This window comes from Trichoderma virens, assembly GCF_000170995.1.
Source record: "Trichoderma virens Gv29-8 chromosome Unknown TRIVIscaffold_6, whole genome shotgun sequence".
NCBI lineage: Eukaryota > Fungi > Ascomycota > Sordariomycetes > Hypocreales > Hypocreaceae > Trichoderma > Trichoderma virens.
The window spans coordinates 2532757-2552852 of record NW_014013743.1 but is presented as its reverse complement, the minus strand read 5'-3'; the positions used below and the strand labels follow the sequence as shown (position 1 = coordinate 2552852).

Genomic DNA, 20096 nt, shown 5'->3' with positions numbered 1-20096 from the left:
GATGTCTCTCCAGTTTCTATCAATTTCTAGTCAAAATTTCAGTCCCGTTCAACTGTTAGAGCCTTACCTGCAGTATACAGGCTGATTGTTTTGCAGCATCGCCAGTGTGTTGCTTCGTGGTCGCAGCAAACTTGGTGAGACAACTTTCTCGCGGCATTTTTCATGGAGCCCGTCGGTGGTCCGAATCGCCATGAAGCTAAGAGACAACGGCTGGACAGACTTCCAAACTCCCGTGCAGCTTCATGTCTTGAAACAGCTGAAGAGCCTGATATCTTGAGCCCAGCGACATACAATCATGCCTTTCCTCAATCCACAGCCCATCTGCAAGTCTCTGCCGCGGCTTTGCACGCAAATCCACCAGCGCAATATCCAATCAATGTCGGGTTTGGATACCAGAGCAGTTTTCCGATAGATTTCAACTTCCATGCACAGTCAGATGACTTGATAAGAAGGCTCAGCCTCAATGGCGTTGGCTCGTACGAGCTCCAATTTCCTACTGATGGATATCAGTGCGAGCTGCCACATCCAGTTCTTTGGGCCAATCCACCCCTAGATCAATTCTCTATGGGATCAGTTGCTTTATTTAATCCTCATCAGGCGCCAACGGGATTGCTTCAAACATCTTTTGAGTCATATCCAGCGGGTTCATTACAACCCCCGATCTTTCTGGAAGAGTCTTCGAGCCTTCTTCCTACGGCCGTTGTTGAAGATGTCACACAGAATAACGATAACACTGCAGTACCCCAGCCCAACACGGGTCAGGGGGTAATGGTTTGCTTCGGCACGGTGAGCAGGTTAAAATAGTCGTGAAAATTGACTCTAGACTAACCGTTACAGATCTCAGGTGTCTCTGGGAGATGCGAAACCCCAAATTCGGAAAAAGTCCCGCCAGTGTATGAAGTTCAACTAAACTCGTCAGCAAGTTTCAGCGCAATAGATGATCCACGCGTGAAAGGAATGATTCTGTCAGACCATGGACAGATGATTCAGGGCCTTCTTGATGAACCAACGATAAATCTCCACACGTCTTGTAGCCCACATAGCGGGCTTTCAACGCGTAAATCTTGCGGAAGTTCTGCACAGGTTCCTTGTGTCCTGGATATTACCGTATACGGTCCCTGGGAGCTATTTGAGCAGCTTGGAATCTGGTTCCAGGAGTATGGGGTGTACCTCCAGGATCCCCGAGCATGCCATATGGACGTCAAATACTGCAACCCTCACCGATTGTCATCGGATGACTTTGACTCGTGTCTCTTGCTTTCTCAAGTCGTATCTCATACGAACACATCGTCTTACCTTCAGGATATCACAGAAGGACCTGAGTTGCTAGATATGCTAAGCAGCAATGTTGAGCTGGCGGAGACTCCGCAGCCAAAGGCAATACAGGCAACTCTCCAAAGGTAGGTGGCCACCACTGTTGGAATCACTCTTCAGTTACTGTAAATTGACGAGTTCCAGCCACCAAAAGAAAGCATTGACATTCCTCCTCCGCCGAGAGAAGGGATGGGCTTTCGACGCTCATCCTTCGGATATATGGGGAATGGTAGATAGAGACCAGGGGCGAATGTGAGTATTACCCACGACTCAGCAATACAATAAAGTTAATATTCAATATAGTTTTGTGAACAAGATTTCCTCTACTTACCAGTCTGAAGCACCTCCACAGTTTTATGGAGGCATCATCGCTGATCCAATGGGCCTTGGGAAAACGTTAACCATGATTGCTCTAGCAGCAACAGACCTCGACACCAATACGAACGGCGAGGCCTACATGTCGATTGATGATGAGGGAAACTATGCTGTCCCCACCACTCTCATAGTTGTACCTCCACCGCGTAGGTCCATAGAAACGACACTGAGTGTTGCCACCGGCTGACCTGTACTAGTTCTAGGCACCTGGGAAGAGCAGCTGACAGAGTATGTTTCTCGATGCATACTTGCTTGTATATGCGACTAACATTTGAGTAGGCACGTTGTAGCGGGTAGCATGGAATGGCGTTGCCATTATGGGAAAAAGAAATTTGTTGACAAATATGAGCTCGATTCCGTAAACGTGGTTTTGACCACATATCACACCGTATCTGCCGAGTGGAAGACTGGAAATTCCATTCTTTTCTCAATTCGTTGGCGAAGAATAGTTCTGGACGAAGGTAGGCTGATATGAAGCCTGTTGTAAATCCACAAGACTAACATTAACAGCGCATTATATCCGAAATGGGAATTCGAGGATGGCTCAGGCAGTATGCGCTCTCGACTCCATCTCCCGGTGGGCTGTCACCGGTACACCGATCCAGAATCGTCTCGGCGATCTTGCGACGCTCCTCAGATTCATCAGAGCTCACCCTTATACCGATCCTAAGGTGTTCGATGCTGATATATCCCGCCTCTGGAAGTCCGGAGGGGATGAGGAAGCCGTAAGGCGGTTAAAGCATCTTTCGGCCTGTCTGTTGCTCCGTAGGCCCAAAGCAACAATTAATCTTCCCCAAAGAAGAGATATGCGATGCCCTGTCGATTTCAGTCGCGAGGAAAAAGCGCTATATGAGGAGATACGTGAGCAGGCTGCCACGAAAATCGAGGAGGTGCTTCAAAATAACTCGGAAGCGTCGCGTGCAGGCGGCTTCGTCAACGTTCTACAGCAGATTGAATCACTACGACTTGTCTGCGACTTGGGCATTCATTATCACTCAAGGCACCAAGATCTCCAGCAATTGACAGCTGAAGCCACTGATTGGGCCAGTGTCGCTCAGGAGACGTTCAACGTTCAACGAGGGATGGGTCCAATCGTCTGCGCACAATGCTCATCAACCCTAGAACTGTCCGAGGCTCTTTTTGATGAATCAAACCCAACGCACACAAGTCCAGAGTTTTCCCGTTGCTTGAGATTTGTTTGTGGCGACTGCATGCACAAGATGGGCCGGGCTAGCCGTATAGCTGTCTGCCGCCACAAGCCATCATGTCCAATAGCACCAGTGTCTACAAGCACGAGTGTCTTTGAGGATGTCTCAAGTCTCACCTCGCCGCAGATAAAATTTCCTTCCACTGGACTGCCATCCAAGGTGAAGGCCCTAGTCGCTGATATCAAGTCCCTGCCTCCAGGCACTAAATGGTATATTCTCCCTGGTCTTACCAGTCACCGAATGGTAGTTGCTAATGCGTCTTAGCGTTGTGTTTTCCACCTGGAGACTTACCCTTGACGTTGTCAAAGCTGGCCTCGATCAAGCATCTCTCTCCAGTATCCGCTTCGACGGCAAAGTGCCCCAAAAGGATCGGCAATCCGTTATAGAAAACTTCAAGGCAGATCCGAGTCTCCGCGTCATGTTGCTCACACTATCATGTGGTGCAGTTGGGCAAGTGACCCCCTAGCCGAATCATTCCGTCCACTATAACTGACATTTCATAGTCTCACGCTTACTGTGGCTTCGCGAGCGTATCTCATGGAGCCACACTGGTTAGTTTAAGACCAAAACAAGTGTCTGTAGCCATGCTTATTCACCAACAGGAACCCAACTCTCGAAGAGCAAGCTCTCGCGCGCATTCACCGAATCGGCCAGGCGCAAGAAGTGACGACTGTGCGGTTTTATATGCGGGATTCATTCGAAGAGGTCAGTCCATTGCATGTAAACTGACAGTCATATGCTTACGAATGTGGTAGCATGTCATGGAATTGCAAGAGTCCAAGAAAAACCTTGCCGGAGTCCTGCTCTCGCCTCATGACGGTGGGCGCATGGACGATAGCTTAGGAACACTGCAGGTAAGTGATTGGTGTAACATATTGGTACAGAATGGTCTGTCTGATGCAGCTATAGCGACTGCGTTTACTGCTTTAGTACCGGATAGATACAGAGCGCAGTAGGGTAATAACAATGAGGATTCAAGAAGGAGATGCGAGATCTGGAATAATGGGCCAAATTGATCATATATGAAGAGATGGATCAGGTTAAAAAAACAATTGGAGAGGAATTATCAATAAACTGACAATTGATCGTACTTGCTTGCAATCAACTTCCACATCTTGCCGAAGAGGTCATCATATTCATCAAGGCGCTTGAGTCACGTCTATCTGCTGTCGGCATCGTCGGTGAGCTTGAGAAGCTCCAGATGCCGCTGATCCGACTTTTGTCAGGATAGCTGCGTCGATGGCGGCATCACGACAGACGAGCCGGTGGATAGGGAGCTCTGTGCTTCTTGGCGGCATCAGGCCGGCAGCCGAGCGGCTCGTAACACGGAGGTCGGGATCGGGGGAAATTGATGGAGAATTCGGAGAGTGGAGCAAGGCGCCATCGCGGGGCCAAAAGCAGAAAATGGTACGCAGGCACTATGAATAATCAATCAGCTTCTCTTCGTTTATTGCGTGATGTGGAACAAATGGACAAACTCGATGAATGGGGCAATCTGGTTCGCCCCCAGGATTACATCATTGAGCCGTGCGGAGAGATGATGTCAAATCGTGAATCTCGAGTTTGGGGGTTGGAAATTGTCGAGAACATTGAAAAGCTGGAAGCCGGTGGGGCTGATAGAGCTGATAACATGACTGTGGCGCTATGGCTGTGGCGCCTCTTTAGGGGACCTGTACCTGAGTTTGCAGCTGGACGGGCGCTAGAAAACTTTGTAGATGCTACGAGGATTTCCAGCAGAACGATGGTGCGAGACCTTATCGATCAGAAGAGATTGATGGCCTCGAGGAGGGAAGGAACAAGAGAAGCGAGGGCTCGATACACAGATAAGGATTTTCCTTTCATCAAAACACCTTCATATTTTTCAACTCTACTGAACCGCTTCTTTGTGCAACTGCAACAACTCACGAAACTATCTACTTCAACATTGCCGGGCCTCTCTCTACCAGCCATCAAACCCAGAAGCAGCACCGATGCGATGGTGCAATCAACCCTCGCTATGAGCATCGACTCCTTCGCTTGCACACTTGCTTGGCCACAGCCAGCTAGTAGGCGCACAGATGCCTGTGGCAACGAAAGCTCTTCCATCTGTCAGCTTTTGGTGACGAGCGGCTCCATGACTCGGAAGCCAACGCCGAGAAAGCGCCTTGGTCCTTGATTAGCGCGGTGAGTCCTCTGAGACGTGCGAGTTGACCTGGACTGATGGAGCATCTAGACGCATCGCCATGCCGTCCCCACCAAGAGACAGCGACAATTTGCAACAGCGGAGCTGATTTGCCTCGGCCCCATTAGCCCAGCTGGCGCCTTACGATTACATACGCTGGGCTAAAAGTGTCGAGGCGCGAGTTGCTGGCCATGTCCGGGGTGCAGGAGAAGCTTCAGCTAACAGCAGATCACCTGCGGCAGTTGCACACCTCGACTAAATTAACGCTGCATTGAGATTCTCGCTCGCGCTCTCGAACGCCAGGGCTGCCAATGTAATGCCTGCCCTGTCAAGCCTTATCCGGGCTTCGTCATTCACTAAAGAGCTTCTCGCCACGCCTCATTGGAGGCTCTATCTCGCTCTGGCTCCCCAGTGGGGAATTCTCTCGAGCACGCAATTGCCTAGTACAGCGGCCAAGTCCGCTCGCGGAAGGCTCTCACACAGCCATCACCAGATTTTTCTCAGTTTGGATGGGTTTGCATTAGATAATGGCATGGTTCTTTTCTTCTCGAAGACGCTAATGGATGCAAGAAGCAGGAACCTACTTCATCTGCATCATCGCCGTGTCGTTGATCCTTTGCTTTCCACTTTCTCTTGTCCACAGCTTTTCTTCTGCTGTGTTGCCTTGCACTGAAAGCGAGTTGACAGTTAGCGGCTTGCTTGCAGGGCTGTTGATTTCAATACAGCGGATAGCGACGCCACAGCCGGTGCCAAGCCGCCAGCATCGGACTCATTCTGGAAGCCCGTCACGTTCACACGAAGCATCACAAGTCACGCTGCAAATCCCTCTCCTCTTTTTGGTTACATTCTCTTTTCTCATATACCAAATTGAATCATCTCCGTTGAGAAAATCACAATGGGTTATCGCCAGGACTACCTCGGCGATGAGCAGACGCCATACGATGGCAAGAAGGGGCATGACGATACCCAGGGCGTGCCAAACGACGATCTTGAGGGGTCAACACACATTCTCCAGGACCGTCTCCGCCGCTCTCTGTCTGCACGCCAGGTTCAGATGATTGCCATTGGAGGCACCATTGGAACAGGTCTCTTTCTCGGAACGGGCAAGTCGCTGGCAACTGGTGGCCCGGCTTCCATTCTCATCTGCTACTTCATCGTCGGCTTCATTGTCTTCGTCACAATGCTCAGCTTGGGAGAGATGGCCGCGTTTTTACCAGTAGCAGGCAGTTTCTGTACATTTGCGGGGTAGGCAATCTTCACCTTCTGGATTCGATGTCTTCGTATTTGCTGACAGGGCAACCTGTGTTTAGTCGCTTTGTTGATGACGCCTTTGGCTTTGCACTGACGTGGAATTACTGGTTCAACGACGCCGTCTCGACTGCATCTGACCTAGTCGCGCTGCAACTGATTCTTCAATACTGGACCGACAACTTTCCCGGGTGGGCGCTTAGTCTGATATTCTGGTTTGTCTTGATTGTTGTCAACATCGTTAGCGTGCGCGCATACGGCGAGGTAAAGAAGCACAGCAACCCTGTTCAAATCGTGTCACCTTGACTAACGAGAAAAACCAATAGCTGGAGTACTGGCTCAGTTTGCTCAAAGTCATTACCATTGTCGTAAGTAATCAGATGGAGTACTGCAAATCTACAGCAAGCAAACTAACATGCTTCCAGGTTTTCATTGTCATGGGTATTGTTGTCAACTGCGGTGGCAACGCTGAGGGTCGATACATTGGCGCTGAATACTGGCATATCCCTGGTGCCCCGTTCGTCGGCGGTATTGGCGGTTTTGCTTCAGTTTTCGTCACAGCCTCCTTTGCGTGTAAGTGTCCGGATACCTAGCATCATGCTATAACTCGGCTTTGTATACATTTCGGCTGACAATAATCGACAGACGGCGGTACCGAATCGATTGCCATTACGGCCGGTGAGACCAAGAACCCCACAAAGACGATGCCCAAGGTGGTGAAGAATGTCTTTTGGCGAATTCTCCTCTTCTAGTATGACTGTCCATCTTTCTGTTGCCTGCGCCATTGCATTGCTAACGCTTTTCAGTATCCTCTCCGTTCTCCTCATTGGCCTCAATGTCCCCTACAACTATCCCAACCTCAACTCCAAGGAAACACGCACCTCGCCCTTTACCATTGTCTTCCAGATGACTGGAGCCAAGGCTGCAGGCAGTGTCATCAATGCCGTCATCCTAACCAGTGTTTTGTCTGCCGGAAACCACGCTCTGTTCGCCGGAACAAGACTGTTGTACACGTTGGCCATGGAGGGCCACGCGCCCAGGTTCTTTGGCAAGCTTAACAGGCATCAGGTGCCCTGGGTGGCTGTTTTGACCACAGGCTTCGTCGCTGGACTCTGCTTCGGCTCCAGCTTCATCGGCGCTGGTCAGCTTTGGTCGTGGCTGCAAAAGTATGTGATGTTGCCAAATCATTTCGATGACGTATCGCTAACCGGATCATCTGTAGCCTTGTCGGTGTTTCTAATCAGCTCAGCTGGATCGCCATCGGTATCACTTCCCTCCGCTTCCGCGCCGCCATCGCCCGCCAAGGCAAGACACATCTGCTTCCCTTCAAGAACTGGACTTACCCATACGGCCCCTGGATTGCCGTTGTGCTCAACTCATTCCTCGTTCTGATCCAGGGCTGGAGCTGCTTCAGCCCAACATTCGATGGTGTCAGCTTCGTCAGTTTTTATATTGAACTGCCAATCATGCTGGTCATGTATCTCGGCTGGAAGATCATCAAGCGGACCAAGTTTGTGCACCTGGACGAAATGGACCTCGTGACGGACGTGCACACGGCCGAAGAGCAGGTGGAGGAAGAAAAGGGATGGAAAGCAAAGGCAAAGAGTGTTGTCGGGTGGTTATTCTAAAGCATAGCGTTGCTGTTTTTTCTGCGTCCTTTTTTCATTACACGATGACAATGATTCCCTTGGGTTGGCAGCCAGTAGGATTTGTACAAAGCCGTTGGATATGAACTACTCGGATATACTTAATGGTAAACATTTGATACGACTTACAAAGACATGCTATTACGGGGAACCTTGTGCTTATGACAAGTTGAGACTTTTGTTTGTCAACGGTGACAAAGGGGGCTCAACAGCCAATCGAAGGTAAGCATTTGGTTGTTAGCGCCAAACTGTCATGATTATGCAGCGAGTTGATTACATTTTTAATCAGCAGCGAGGCTATACCCAAAGCACTTGGAGCGGACAAAGTTAAATAGCCTACTAACAGGAGCCGGGCGCAACATCTCCATTCGGAATCCTTGTCCGCATGCTAGTAGCTGCTGAAATTCACGTATGAGGGCTTCCGGGTGGAGATTCGGAGCTTCGCGTCGCTTTTGAGTTGCAGTCGGTGTCCGCCGGCAAAGCTGGTAGCTGATATTAGCTGGTATTGGCTGACAACGGCATTGGATATATATCTAACGGGTATCCTATTCCTCCTCATCACTGAACACGAGGAGAGAGACAACGCCTATCCACTCCCTCGACCTTAAAGCCGCATCCAATCCGCCTCCAATCCGCCATGGAGTCGCTGCAAGAGAAGACGCTCCCAGCCGGCAACGAGTCGACGGGAGCTCGGGACCAGTCGGCGGCTTCAACCCCCAGAACTGCCACGGCCAAAATGGATCTCGCCGCGTTTGATGGTTCGTTTGCTCCGGGCGTGCGGCCCCATGCCGTGCGATTGACTCCGTGGTATCGCAGCAGAGACTATTACATCGGCCAGTGGCTTGACCTGTCTGTGTGGAAATCTGCTGTACGTTGTTTTCGATGCTCCCGGGAAAGTTCAATTGGGATTTCGATGGCTGAGGCTTGGCTGCTGACGGAACTTTTCTGGGTGGGTTTTTCTAGGTTGTCGAGTTCATTGCAACTTGTTGTATGGTCTTCCTGTCGGGCCAGATCACTGCTACCCTGGAGAGCTACGGGACACCGCAAGTTGGCGGCTACATTGGCATTTCCAACATTATTCTGCTATCGACATTTATTTACGCGACGGCTCCTGCTTCAGGAGGACATTTGAATCCGATGATTTCGTTTTCGGCAATTTTGACGGGCCTCTGTTCTGTGCCTCGAGGTATGTCTTGCTTTTGATTCTTTTTTGCCGATATGCCGAGTGATTCAGTTGCCTGATGCTACCTTGACTGAATACAAATGTGCCACGTAAATTATGCATGCATACGTGCTTGTTGCTATGTGGTCACCAAGAGCCCAACTTGATTGCCTGGATGCTTGGACAAGTCTCAGCTGACAAACTACCCAATCAGGCATTCTTTACATGTGTGGCCAGACTCTTGGTGGTGCCCTCGCCGGTGGAATTCTCTTGGGCGTCTGGGGTCCTGAAAGAGCAACAAGGTATGTGTGACCCAGCATGTAGTAATCCCGTCGCCTTGGCTTTCGAAATCACGTAATTTAGAGGTGCTAATACACAACTATTCTTACTACTAGCCTGAAAGGTGGCGGCTGTTGGTACGACCCATCCCAAGCAAACCCCGGTCAAATCTACCTCAACGAAGTCTTCGCCTCGTTTGTTCTCCTCTTCCTGTCCTTTGGCGTCGGTCTCGATCCTCGACAGGCAGCTCTGTTTGGCCCCCGAATGGGCCCTCTCCTGGTTGGGGCGTCGTTGGGCTTGGTTTCTTTTTCCACGAGCGGAATCATTCCCGGCTATGCTGGAGCGCAGATGAACCCGTCGAGGTGCCTGGCCTTTGGGATTGCGCGGCAAAACATGGCATGTGAGTATACTGCCTGAAATCTACCGCCAGGATTGAACTAGTCCTTGGCTTCAAATGCCATTATTTGCAGCTACAGTTGACTGACGAGATCTATTTGTTGCTACCTTTAGATCAGTGGATTTGGTGGTTTGGGCCGGCGGTGGGAGGTCTCATGATGGGCGTCCTATACAATCTGATCCCGCCTCATCATACGGAGCTGTCGAAGCAAAAGAGCAAAGAGTCCCATTCAAGCTCGATAGTTGGGCACACAGAGATACCTACGGTCTGAGAGGAAGAGTGCACATCCGGCAATCCGAGAGGGAGGGGAGAGACACTGAATCCAATGAACGGGCTCTCGGGATGGCATCGATTGCTACGGTAGCGGGAAAAAGGAAAAAAGATGGCTTGATGGTAAACGAGATGAGGCAAGCGAGGCAGCCAATCGAGACGGATTGCCCAGCTCACCGGTCAAGGGATTCCACGTTAGTGCTTGGGGGCTGCATAAGATGAGCCAGGATAAGGTCATTTTAACAGGGGGCATTGGGCGTCTTGGGCACGCTGGCATTGCAAGTGTTTTTGGAGGCGTTTTTGGGGTCTATGTTGATGGGCTGGAGTGAATTATGTCCATGTCCGATGGTGTGTTTGGAGCGGAACAAAGTGCAAGCTGAGATTTGAACAGCGTCCGGGAATTCAGAAAGCGTGTATCAGAACGCCAACATCATAGCATCTAGCGATCAATTTTGTTCTTGGCAAACCTCTATACTTTTTCACGACCGGTTTCCTCTGCTAGTCACAGCTTGAACAGCATGCCGACTAGCAAGAGTAGTTATCGCACGGCCACTTCACTGAGCATTGCGTATTTTTCTACAAATGGCATTCATGGGGAATGAAAATGAAATCAGAGTCGTACTAACGACATGACCTAGACACTATCTTCTCAGAGATGCAAGAGTCCAACTGGGATGTTACGGGGCAATAACTCCGTCGGAAGCAAATGAGACATCTAGCTCGCGCGGAGATTGCATCGGAACAGCGGTGGGAAGGGCGATGGAGGACGTGAGTGTTTCTTGGCTCGATCGACCGTCAATATCGGGAGTTTTAAATTAACTCGGCCAGGGCCAAGATCGCACAAACATCCAGGGGGTTTGTTAGGGCGATCGTGATATACGGACTAAGACTCCGCGATCACCAGGCAAATCGAGGCTGACTGGGGAGGAGAGCTGGGCGGCTAGCTCGCCTGAAGCTATCCATGACAGACACAAAGAGGAGAACGAGCTAAGCTGCCGATGCCCGATCAAACCCTAATCCAGCCGCGGATACAGGTCCGTGTAGCCTAGGCTTGAGACATGCGAGCACAAACATCCAGGATAGGACATACAGGTAGCACGGGCTGCTGCCCGACGAAAAGCTGCCTTGGTTTTCGTGCATTTAAGTACAACGGTAAGCCAGCATCCTGTGCAACTTTTTTTCCTGGTTCTGTACTCGTTGTGATATGAGCTTATTCTCTCGGCGAGAATTGACGGGCATCTTTGTGTTGCCTGAGAAGATATCCTGTTGACCTATAAGTATGAGTGATGAATCTGTCCATTTGCGAATCTAATTCCGTACCCATCACGCCCTTTCCGCTGCCTCATCCCAAATCCTGCCTCTTTTGTTTCAAACCAATTCTTCAGGGCGACTGCTTACCAATTTTGACTATGAAGCTCCTTGCAATCACGGCTCTCTTCATCGCCGGCACCCTTGCCGTGCCCGCAAGCTCCTACCCGCCGCCTCCTCCTGAATACGGTGACGGGCACAAGGGTGACGTCGGCTACGGCGGTGATCACGGAGGTGACCACGGCAAAGACCACGGCAAAGACCACGGCGGTCACTATCCTGGTGATCCCAATTACCCGCCCCCTCCTCCTCCCGGCTACCACAATGGAGGCTCTGACAAACCTCCCACCGACGGGGATGGCTATCCTTCTGACGGCGGGGATGATGGCGATGATAGTGACGGCGGTGGCCATGGCGGCGACAGAGAAAACGATCCTTCCGACCTGTGCCCTACTCTGCTTTATTCTAACCCTCAGTGCTGTTCTGCAAGCGTGCTCAACATTGCTGATTTAGACTGCGAGCCCCGTAAGTTGCGTTTCCATCACGAATGCACTACCCCGTTCATTACTAATTCCGTTTCTACTATAGCCAGGAAGAGGCCTAGCCGCAAGCACGACTTCAAGCAAATCTGCGCAGCGCAGGGCAGCGACGCCAAGTGCTGCGTTCTTCCTCTGGTGAGCTTTATTATCCACACATCTTTTCTCATTAATAGTCTGCTGACCTGTGATTGTATCTAGCTGGGCTTGGGTATTCTCTGCACCGACGCCATCGTCTAAGATGACGCTACAGGTGTCCTCATTGCTGGCGAAAGGCTTCTTCCAGCATCCTGACATGGCCTGTTGGAGCATATGATGGAAATGGCAGAGGGACATCAAACTAATATCACGGTCATTCGTCTGAGGCTGCTTTCTGGCACTGTCTTTTCTCTTCGGGACTGGGATTCATGAAGCGGGCTGTTGTGCGCTGCGTGGGTTTTTGGTCTAATTATATTCACACTTGGCCATAATCAAAGTATTTTGTATACGAATTCTTCGGAATGTCTTTGGAATGCCTTGTCATCATGTGAATTGTCTTTCTCTCTGTGCGCTGCATTCAAGTTGATGCTTGGTACCCCAACTCTACCGGAGGCGTCAAAAGTTGGCGCTACTCTGACAGCTGAGCTAAAACGAAGCCATAATAGTGCCGGCACGGTGCCATACAACCTTGGAGGCAATGAAATTTGCAAGTTTCGTACCATGAAGTGAATGGATTTCAAATAGAAGAAAAAAAAAAAAAAAGAAAGAAAGAAAGAACAACTGTTGTCTTGCTGGTGGCGTAGGAAATGGGAAACAAAAAAAATTGTAGAGTGCAAAATGGAAAAAACTGCAAAACGAATGGACCCGAGGGGAATTGAACCCCTGACCTTTCACATGCGAAGCGAAAATCATACCCCTAGACCACGAGCCCATGTAGTTACAAGGTGGTCTTCAATTTTTGTATATACAGCAAATGCTGTCTTTCGCCCACGGAAGTTCAGATCTATGGCCAATGTTTGAACCAGCAAATTGTTCAAACTGACGCAGCAGCGATGGTCTGGATCACTGGGAATTGCTTTAAATAGTGGCGTAGTACAGGTGCTCATCAAGCGCACTAAGAACAAAAACCAGAATTCTGTATCCATCATCTAATATCCGGAGAACGAACGGGCTCTACCGGCCGTTGATCATCAGTCACACAGCTGGGGAGAAACAACTACTAAACCATTGCTCAACTTTATGTTAATGGCAAGTATATATTCATCACGTACTACGATCAGATCGATGATAATTTCCGCTTAGTTCAAAATATACATGAGATTCTGCAGAGCCACAAGAGGAAGAACCCCCCAGCTTAGTGGACCCAAGGCATCTTGGTTACTGGCAGCAGCTCCTTTGGAAGTAGAGGATGATGAAGTAGGTAATGAAGTTGTCGTCGTCGTGGGAATAGTTGTGATTGTTGGCGTTACTAGGGTGGAAGCAATGATTGGTGGAGGAGCTGAGGTAAAGGTGACAGCAAAGGTGGACGCTGTTCCCGATGCAGATGTGATGGTCTTGAAGAATCCACTTAGCTGTTTTCATATCAAGACGGCCGACAAAGGACTTGCTACTCACCTGCTGAGACGGCGAGTCTATCGTGCTAACAACCGTGGGATCCGATGTTGGATTTCCAAACCCACAATGCTGGTAAATAAAGAGCGCCGAGGTCACGATAGTACGTCCCAGACACGACGCCCCAAAGATCTCACACAGCGATGCCTGGGATACTGCCTCATCTTGACAGGCACACGAATAATATCCGGATGCCGTTGTACCCTCGAAGGAAGAAGAACATTGGCTAGCGAAATACTTCATACTCTGACACGCGGAAATTGCGGTACTCGTGCAGCCGAGATCGCTGAATGTGTTATAGCCATAGTTCGAGAGGACAGGGGTAGTGAGAGGAAAAGTGATCTTGGGGACGCAGGTTTGGAGCCAATGTGTTCGAAGGTCTTCGTAATAGTGGTCGTTGTTAGGACTACGTGCGCACATACGAGTTTCACTTTCGCAACTATAGAGTCGCAACAAAATGAGTACGAAATTACCCTTGAGGTTGATGAAGGGGGCATGGTCTGCTCACTCGGTGATGGCATCAAACACTTCTTGGGTGCAGAAGCAAGCTGCATAATCTGAAGAGGTGGCTGACGATGGGAGGTTGTTGCATTCTTCTTCCTTCAATTCTAGCGTATCACAGCCGGTAAAACTTACAGGAGCAAGACATTTCGAGGCGGGAGGAAGAGCGGACTGAGCTGTGACAGGTGTTGTCAACGAGAGAACAAAAGCTGCAGCGACGACAGTCCCAGGAAGTGTGGAGAGAAGTAACATGATGGCCACTGTGTTCTACTTTTCTCAAATTGCAATGAGGATCACTCTCGAATCGTCTGAGGGCCAGCATTTATCCCGTGGAGCTAAATGGCGTGGTGTTGTGCAAGTGTCTTCGCGCTATTGACCAGTTCCACTTCTGTCTTAACTTTCCCTCCACCGTCTCTGGACCAGACCCGTCTAGACCTGCTTCACCAAGGCAGACCTCAGGGTTGACATCGCGGGCCTGAGTTGATTTCGTATTGTAGCGAGCTTTGGTGTACAATACGCCAGCCAACAAGCCACCACGCACGTCACAATTTGCGGGCTTAGGTATGAGCTGAGTGACGGCTGAAGAAAAAACGTTGATGCCTTCCCCCTCCGAGCCCCATGACGATGTACAAAAGCGAGCTGCACTATTTACTGCTGTCGTGTGATCGATTGGGTAAATAACATCGACTAGTAGATTGGCGACCCAGCCGCTTCACATCTATCTTTCCTAGCTTGGCTGTCTGTCCACCCTTTCTGTCTCGCTTGGCTAAACGAACGCCAGAATAGAGGGCACTCTACCTTAGGGAGTTTTAGCATCTCAAAAGGGCACTTCTTTAGTAGTCGACACAGCCTTCAGTTACTTCCTGCAGCCATCAATGCCGTCTCATGCGAGGGCTGGAGGCCCATCCCCGGGCTGCCGACCAAATGCTACACGCCGGTGACATCGGATCGGCAATTGTCAAAATGGGTCCTGAGAATGCGGCACGATGCGTGACAGGGGCGAGAGTGTCACTGGCTCAGAACCACTGCCTTCTCACCTGGCCTAACTGGGGCTATGGCTGTGGCTTTGGTTAGTTCCGCAGTTGTGGCTCCTCTCCCCTCGGAGTGTGGTGTGAGTGGACGCAGGCCGATCTGCCGTGGTTTTCGGTGAGGGCAGCGGGCGCAGCAAACAAGCTTGATGCGCAATCATAAACGAGTGCAATCTAGTACCTGCCAAGTCCACAGCCTAGCCTCGTGAGAGGAGAGACTACTCGGTAGGTGGTTTCATGCTGTACACCATCGCGTCGTGTTCGGGCAAAGTACAGTATGTTTGACAGAATCACTAGTGGTGTGGCTCAAATTTAGTGGCTAAATACTATCAAGAGCTACTGGACAATACTGGATGCTCATAGCTGACTATGGGAAATGGTGGTGAACTTAGATGTAGGGGCCATCTATTGCATCCAAGGCACCATACTGGTAATGCCGTCAGGGGCCATCCTGGTTGTTATGGCGCAGCTCAAAAGGACGGCGCCACACGATGAGTTCCTGAGAAAGTCTTCAGCTTCAAATAAGTAATCCGCCTCAGGCATCAGAGCCTAGAATTTGAATACAAGCGCAGTATGGGGAAATTCCTCTCAATTCTCCTCCGCGTTTGATCTGCCATATTGCCATAAGAGATCATCATGTTTAACCACATCAAGAAGGGATTTCAAGCCTTAGGGAGATTTCTATTCCCGCCAACAAATCGCGACAAGGGCTGGCTATCATGGAAACTCTGTCCTTCAATAATTTTGCTCTTTACAATCTTCGAAATCGGGCTGATCGTGAGTATCGAGGTCCTCCTCCATCTTTCTCGAAACAATAATGGATTCGTGACTGTCGATATTCCCAATCCCAACTCTGTCTCGAATGATTTCTTCAAACGCTCTCACTGGACTCAATCATATCTCTGGACTACTCTGCCCACCTTCGTGATCACACTTTACCAGCTGTGCTGGACATCCATATTCACAGAGTTCGCCAGCAGACAGCCCTCCGTTGAAATGGCAAAGACGACAGGTTCAACAGGCAAAAAGACTGTTCTTTTAGATTATCTGTCTTATTTCTCGTTTGTGTCATGGTTCTATGCGTTCAAGAACAAGCATGTTGTGCTTGGATTCACGATTCTGGTTTCGTTTCTTGCTATCGCCCTCCCTTCTCTCATGAGTAATCTTTTCAAGCCGGTGGCCATATCACACGTCTCGGCCGCAAATATGTCAATCACGACGTTTTTCAACGAGACTGCCGTCAACTCCAAGACCAATTACCAGACCGTGTTCAACATTGTCTCAGCAGCTCGCGTCTACAACGCGAATTTCCCTCCCTGGACAACCGAGGAGTATGCTTTTCCCATGTTTGTTCCAACCAGAGATGGCGGATTCCCAAGCTCGGGGAATAGCAGCGTGGAGCTCATGGCCTACTCTGGGGGTCTGGATTGCCAGGAGATGACTACCTATGACCAGATCATCACCAATGAGAACGTCTTCATCTTCAACACGACGGATCGCGGATGCCCAATCAGTGTTCACATTCCTGTCGCTGCGGGTGCCACCGTATACATGAAGACCGACTACATTGGCGACTGCAGCAGCGCCACTGGCCTCCGTCGCCATGTCTTTGTCGGGGCTGTTCTTGCGCCAAATTCTTCCTCATCCGCGGCGCAAACGTTGACGAATATTAGTTTCATTTCATGCACAATGAACTACTTTCAAACCCGCGGAGTTCTTCTGGTCAGCACAACGACGAAGAACGAAACGGCACCATCCATCGTATCCTTTGAACCAAGTGATGACCCCCAAGCATGGCTCCCTGATTTCTGGAGTGGCCTCGAGTTCATGATCCATCAGATTGACCAATTCGATCCCACGGGGACCTATGCCTCTAATAATTTGGGCCTGTTGATCCTCGCTTATTCGGAACGTGTGGTGGGATTATCCCACCGTCTGGACACCAATGCATTGATCCGCGCTATCCAGGACGTGTATGCATCCATCCTTTCTGTGTCCGGATCGATCTACCTCTTGCAGCCATTGGAAACTCCCGGTGATCCCGTCGCTGGTCAAATCTATACGTTCATCAACCGTCTCTTCGTCGCGAACAGCACAGCACGCCTGATGCAAGGATTGTTGTCCGCTCTGACCGTGTGGACGGTCCTCGTTATGGTATATTCCTTTGCTAAACGCTCGATTCTGAGAGAAGAGCCCAAAGGCCTTCTCGGCGCAGCGGAGGTCGTGTATGGCGGTGATCTGGGGTCGATTGTCGCCGAATACCGGAATGATGAGGAGGAGCTGAAGGAGACTTTTGAGGAGTTTGTCAAGAGCCATGGCTACGAGGATAGAGTGTTTAGGGTATCTGTTGACGAAGGTCAGAGGCCGATCATTAGGCTCGTTGATCTCGTTGATTAAACAAAAACTCGCAGTGCCTCGATTATCTCGGTAGCATTTTCTCAGGACTCGAAACAGGTGACGTCTTCCTTTGCCGATGATACAACAAGGATCTGGCGCGCTAACTCGGACACGGACATAGAGAAAGTCGATTATGAGGCTAGCTGCCGCGCTGGGTATCGTATTAGCAGAAATTGAGGCGGATTATGTGAAGCAAATACAATTTGCTCCGGCTTCCAGTGGAATTTTGGCCATCGTGCTGCAGGGTAGTAGCACAATGCCGGCAGCCTTGTGTGGCTAGATTGAAGTGACCTGCAGAGCCGGCTAACTAATTAGCGAGCAAATGTCACTTGGATGCTGCAGCCTCGCAGGCCTACGGAGTCAGCAGTCTTGCTGCAAGACACATCTGTATCCTGGTTCTCTCCTCCACTCTTCCATTTTCAATGGCTCGCCTTTGTTAGACTAGTCTCGGGAAACAATCTTCAACCGCACGAGCCACTTGTTGTTCGATTTCCCTGAACTTGGCCATTGTTCATTGTTTGGCAATGGACGGATTCACGATCTTACTGTTATTCAATTGATTTGGGCCACCTCTTGTCAAGGAGACTCGGGAATAGCTGCTTCATCCGCTTGAGTGTATCTCTTTCCAACAAAACAGCCTCCGGTGTTGCTATGAACACTGAATTTGATCACAGAGAAGCTAATATATTTTCTGCTTTCAGGACTTGCACGCGAGTTATACTATAGACGACGAATCGATTCGGCTCTACGTTGCTACGACTATGTCTACGCCCTCTTCCCCAGACTGTTCCTTGTGAACAAATAAAGACGCCTGTAAACCGGGCGTCAACTTGCCTGTCGGCACTGCGCCGCTAGTCATAGTTCGATTCTTGACGAACGCTTTTGGCACGAGCCGCACCGTTCACACCCGCTCCGCCTCCGCCTCCAAGGATTCCCACAATGAACTCCTTGCTGATTACGAACAACCTAGAGGAACCAAGTGGAGACGGAGTTTAATCCCGTCTTCAACTGTGCGCCATCATACATTCGGCCTAGTCCATATCTTTGGGTAAACGCGGCCTGTCTCTCTAGCTCTTTCTCCGTTGAAGTTGTGATGGCGATCCACGGGAGGACTGGAGGAGGAATCTCGCTGTCTTTCTCAGGGCTCTTGATAAATGCCTCAGCCAGCACGGCTCTCGACCTTCCAAATAACGTTCAGCTTATGTCGTACGGGGCAGTTGAAGATAGACATCTACTTGAATCTGCAATATATTTACGCGTTGGTCATGCAAGAGGGAGCTAGAACTTCTCCACCCACATGTCAAGCTTGACCCCAGCACCTTTAGCTGAATTCGGTGGTGGAGGCAGTCCCAATGCAGATATTCAGCTGTTCTCTGGCAGATGTAGAATTTTGGGTTTGCCCAATCAGCATCATATTCAACCATGTCTGCCTCTTGATTCTGCCACGTAAACGAGGGGTAGTGCCCCTAGTGGATCCAGAGCTTGATGGACGAGCCTCTCTCTGACCTCGAATCATACCTCTAAGCATTCTCACGATGCACCTCTAGACACGATGCGCTTCAGTATTGGAGCAATTGAGCCATTAGCTAAAATGGCGACGTTTTAGTGTCAAACGGCCTCTTCGGGAGCCAGCGTACTCTACGGTAGTCAAGACAGGGGACATGTCAGATTTGACCGCAGTGCCTCAGTGCAGGCCATATAAGAAGGACAACATCTGCTGTGCATCTCGCTGTTGCATTGCCATCGACATCTGCATTTTGAACAAAAAACAAATAAAGATTTCTTCTTCTTCCTGACCTTCAAGATGTGTAAGTTTGACCTTTCTTTAAGTCACCATTGGATTCAATCTTGTGGTTTGGATCCGCACTCTTCATGGCTAACACGAGACAACTTGATATGAATGCCCACAGCCGTGACACTGATCAACACCACCAGTGATAGCTTCAAATTCACTGGGAGCACAGATCACCTCCACAACCCTCCACAGGAGATCAACCCAGGTGACAGAGCGGTGATCAGCTACACCCCTGGAACGCCCAGTGTGATGTGGTACATACATGAGGGCCGAGAGGGCCAGATTGTTGTTGAGGTTGGCAATGAATGGCAGGGAAACAAACTGTGGGGAGAAGGGGCATTTCGGCTTAGGGAGACAGGGATGGTAGAAGAGTGGAATATTGTGAGGGATTAGAAAGAACTCGATTCTTGATTTCAGACAGAAGATCTTAGGGACGAAATTTCAATACATCAAAGCATCTACTGAGGTACTGCTTTGGGTACCTTAGTAGGCAGCCCCCCTAACAGCCGATGCCAGTCCACTGAGTGGTCCAAGCAGATGCCAGCCCTAGTGGCCGGCCAACTGAACCATCAGGCAACCAAAGCCTAGCACCCACGTAGCACGCCGTGCCAACTGTCTCTTATGTAATGCAGGTTCGAGAGGGTTCCTTCGCGTTCTTGACGGCTGCCTAGATCCTCCTTCTCCTCTATCCTTTTCTTCGTACTCAACACATCGTTGGAAGCAGCAGATCACAAAGCGGCAGCTCGAAGGTGCAGTTGGCTCAGCATGAAGACTTTGAGACTCTTGCTTGCCGCTCTTCGGTTTCTAGACCGCTCCTCTCGTCTATCTTGTCTTGATTGAAGCGAGCACCAGATTGAAGTCGTTTCATGCCCGCAATGGAA

At 50.0% G+C, this 20096-nt stretch overlaps 6 protein-coding genes across 6 annotated transcripts; 5 read left to right on the top strand and 1 right to left on the bottom strand.

Annotated features, from left to right (window-relative positions):
* Positions 1–828: 828 nt before the first annotated feature.
* Positions 829–3853, top strand: TRIVIDRAFT_149973 (uncharacterized protein; the record flags this gene model as incomplete). The annotated part of the gene is made up of 9 exons (XM_014101606.1): positions 829–1400; positions 1435–1566; positions 1618–1835; positions 1887–1917; positions 1969–2123; positions 2200–3106; positions 3401–3448; positions 3500–3602; positions 3653–3853. Coding segments are annotated over 9 exons (2367 nt in total), but the record flags the coding sequence as incomplete, so codon positions are not given.
* Positions 3854–5953: 2100 nt separating this feature from the next.
* TRIVIDRAFT_28716 (uncharacterized protein) lies at positions 5954–7934 on the top strand (the record flags this gene model as incomplete). Its single annotated transcript, XM_014101605.1, has 7 exons — positions 5954–6303; positions 6369–6570; positions 6633–6674; positions 6732–6879; positions 6952–7057; positions 7113–7472; positions 7529–7934. The coding sequence occupies 7 exons, from the start codon at positions 5954–5956 to the stop codon at positions 7932–7934; spliced, it is 1614 nt and encodes a 537-aa protein (XP_013957080.1).
* Positions 7935–9014: 1080 nt separating this feature from the next.
* On the top strand, positions 9015–9738 carry TRIVIDRAFT_8824 (uncharacterized protein; the record flags this gene model as incomplete). The annotated part of the gene is made up of 3 exons (XM_014100859.1): positions 9015–9138; positions 9329–9416; positions 9510–9738. Coding segments are annotated over 3 exons (441 nt in total), but the record flags the coding sequence as incomplete, so codon positions are not given.
* A 1731-nt stretch (positions 9739–11469) lies between these two features.
* Positions 11470–12144, top strand: TRIVIDRAFT_222128 (uncharacterized protein; the record flags this gene model as incomplete). Its single annotated transcript, XM_014101604.1, has 3 exons — positions 11470–11893; positions 11957–12042; positions 12106–12144. 3 exons carry the CDS (start codon positions 11470–11472, stop codon positions 12142–12144), a joined length of 549 nt encoding a protein of 182 aa, XP_013957079.1.
* A 1037-nt stretch (positions 12145–13181) lies between these two features.
* Positions 13182–14247, bottom strand: TRIVIDRAFT_222127 (Hypothetical protein; the record flags this gene model as incomplete). The annotated part of the gene is made up of 3 exons (XM_014101603.1): positions 13182–13436; positions 13498–13933; positions 14003–14247. The coding sequence occupies 3 exons, from the start codon at positions 14245–14247 to the stop codon at positions 13182–13184; spliced, it is 936 nt and encodes a 311-aa protein (XP_013957078.1).
* A 1412-nt stretch (positions 14248–15659) lies between these two features.
* TRIVIDRAFT_60312 (uncharacterized protein) lies at positions 15660–17420 on the top strand (the record flags this gene model as incomplete). Its single annotated transcript, XM_014101602.1, has 1 exon — positions 15660–17420. One exon carries the CDS (start codon positions 15660–15662, stop codon positions 17418–17420), a length of 1761 nt encoding a protein of 586 aa, XP_013957077.1.
* Between the last annotated feature and the right edge of the window lie 2676 nt (positions 17421–20096).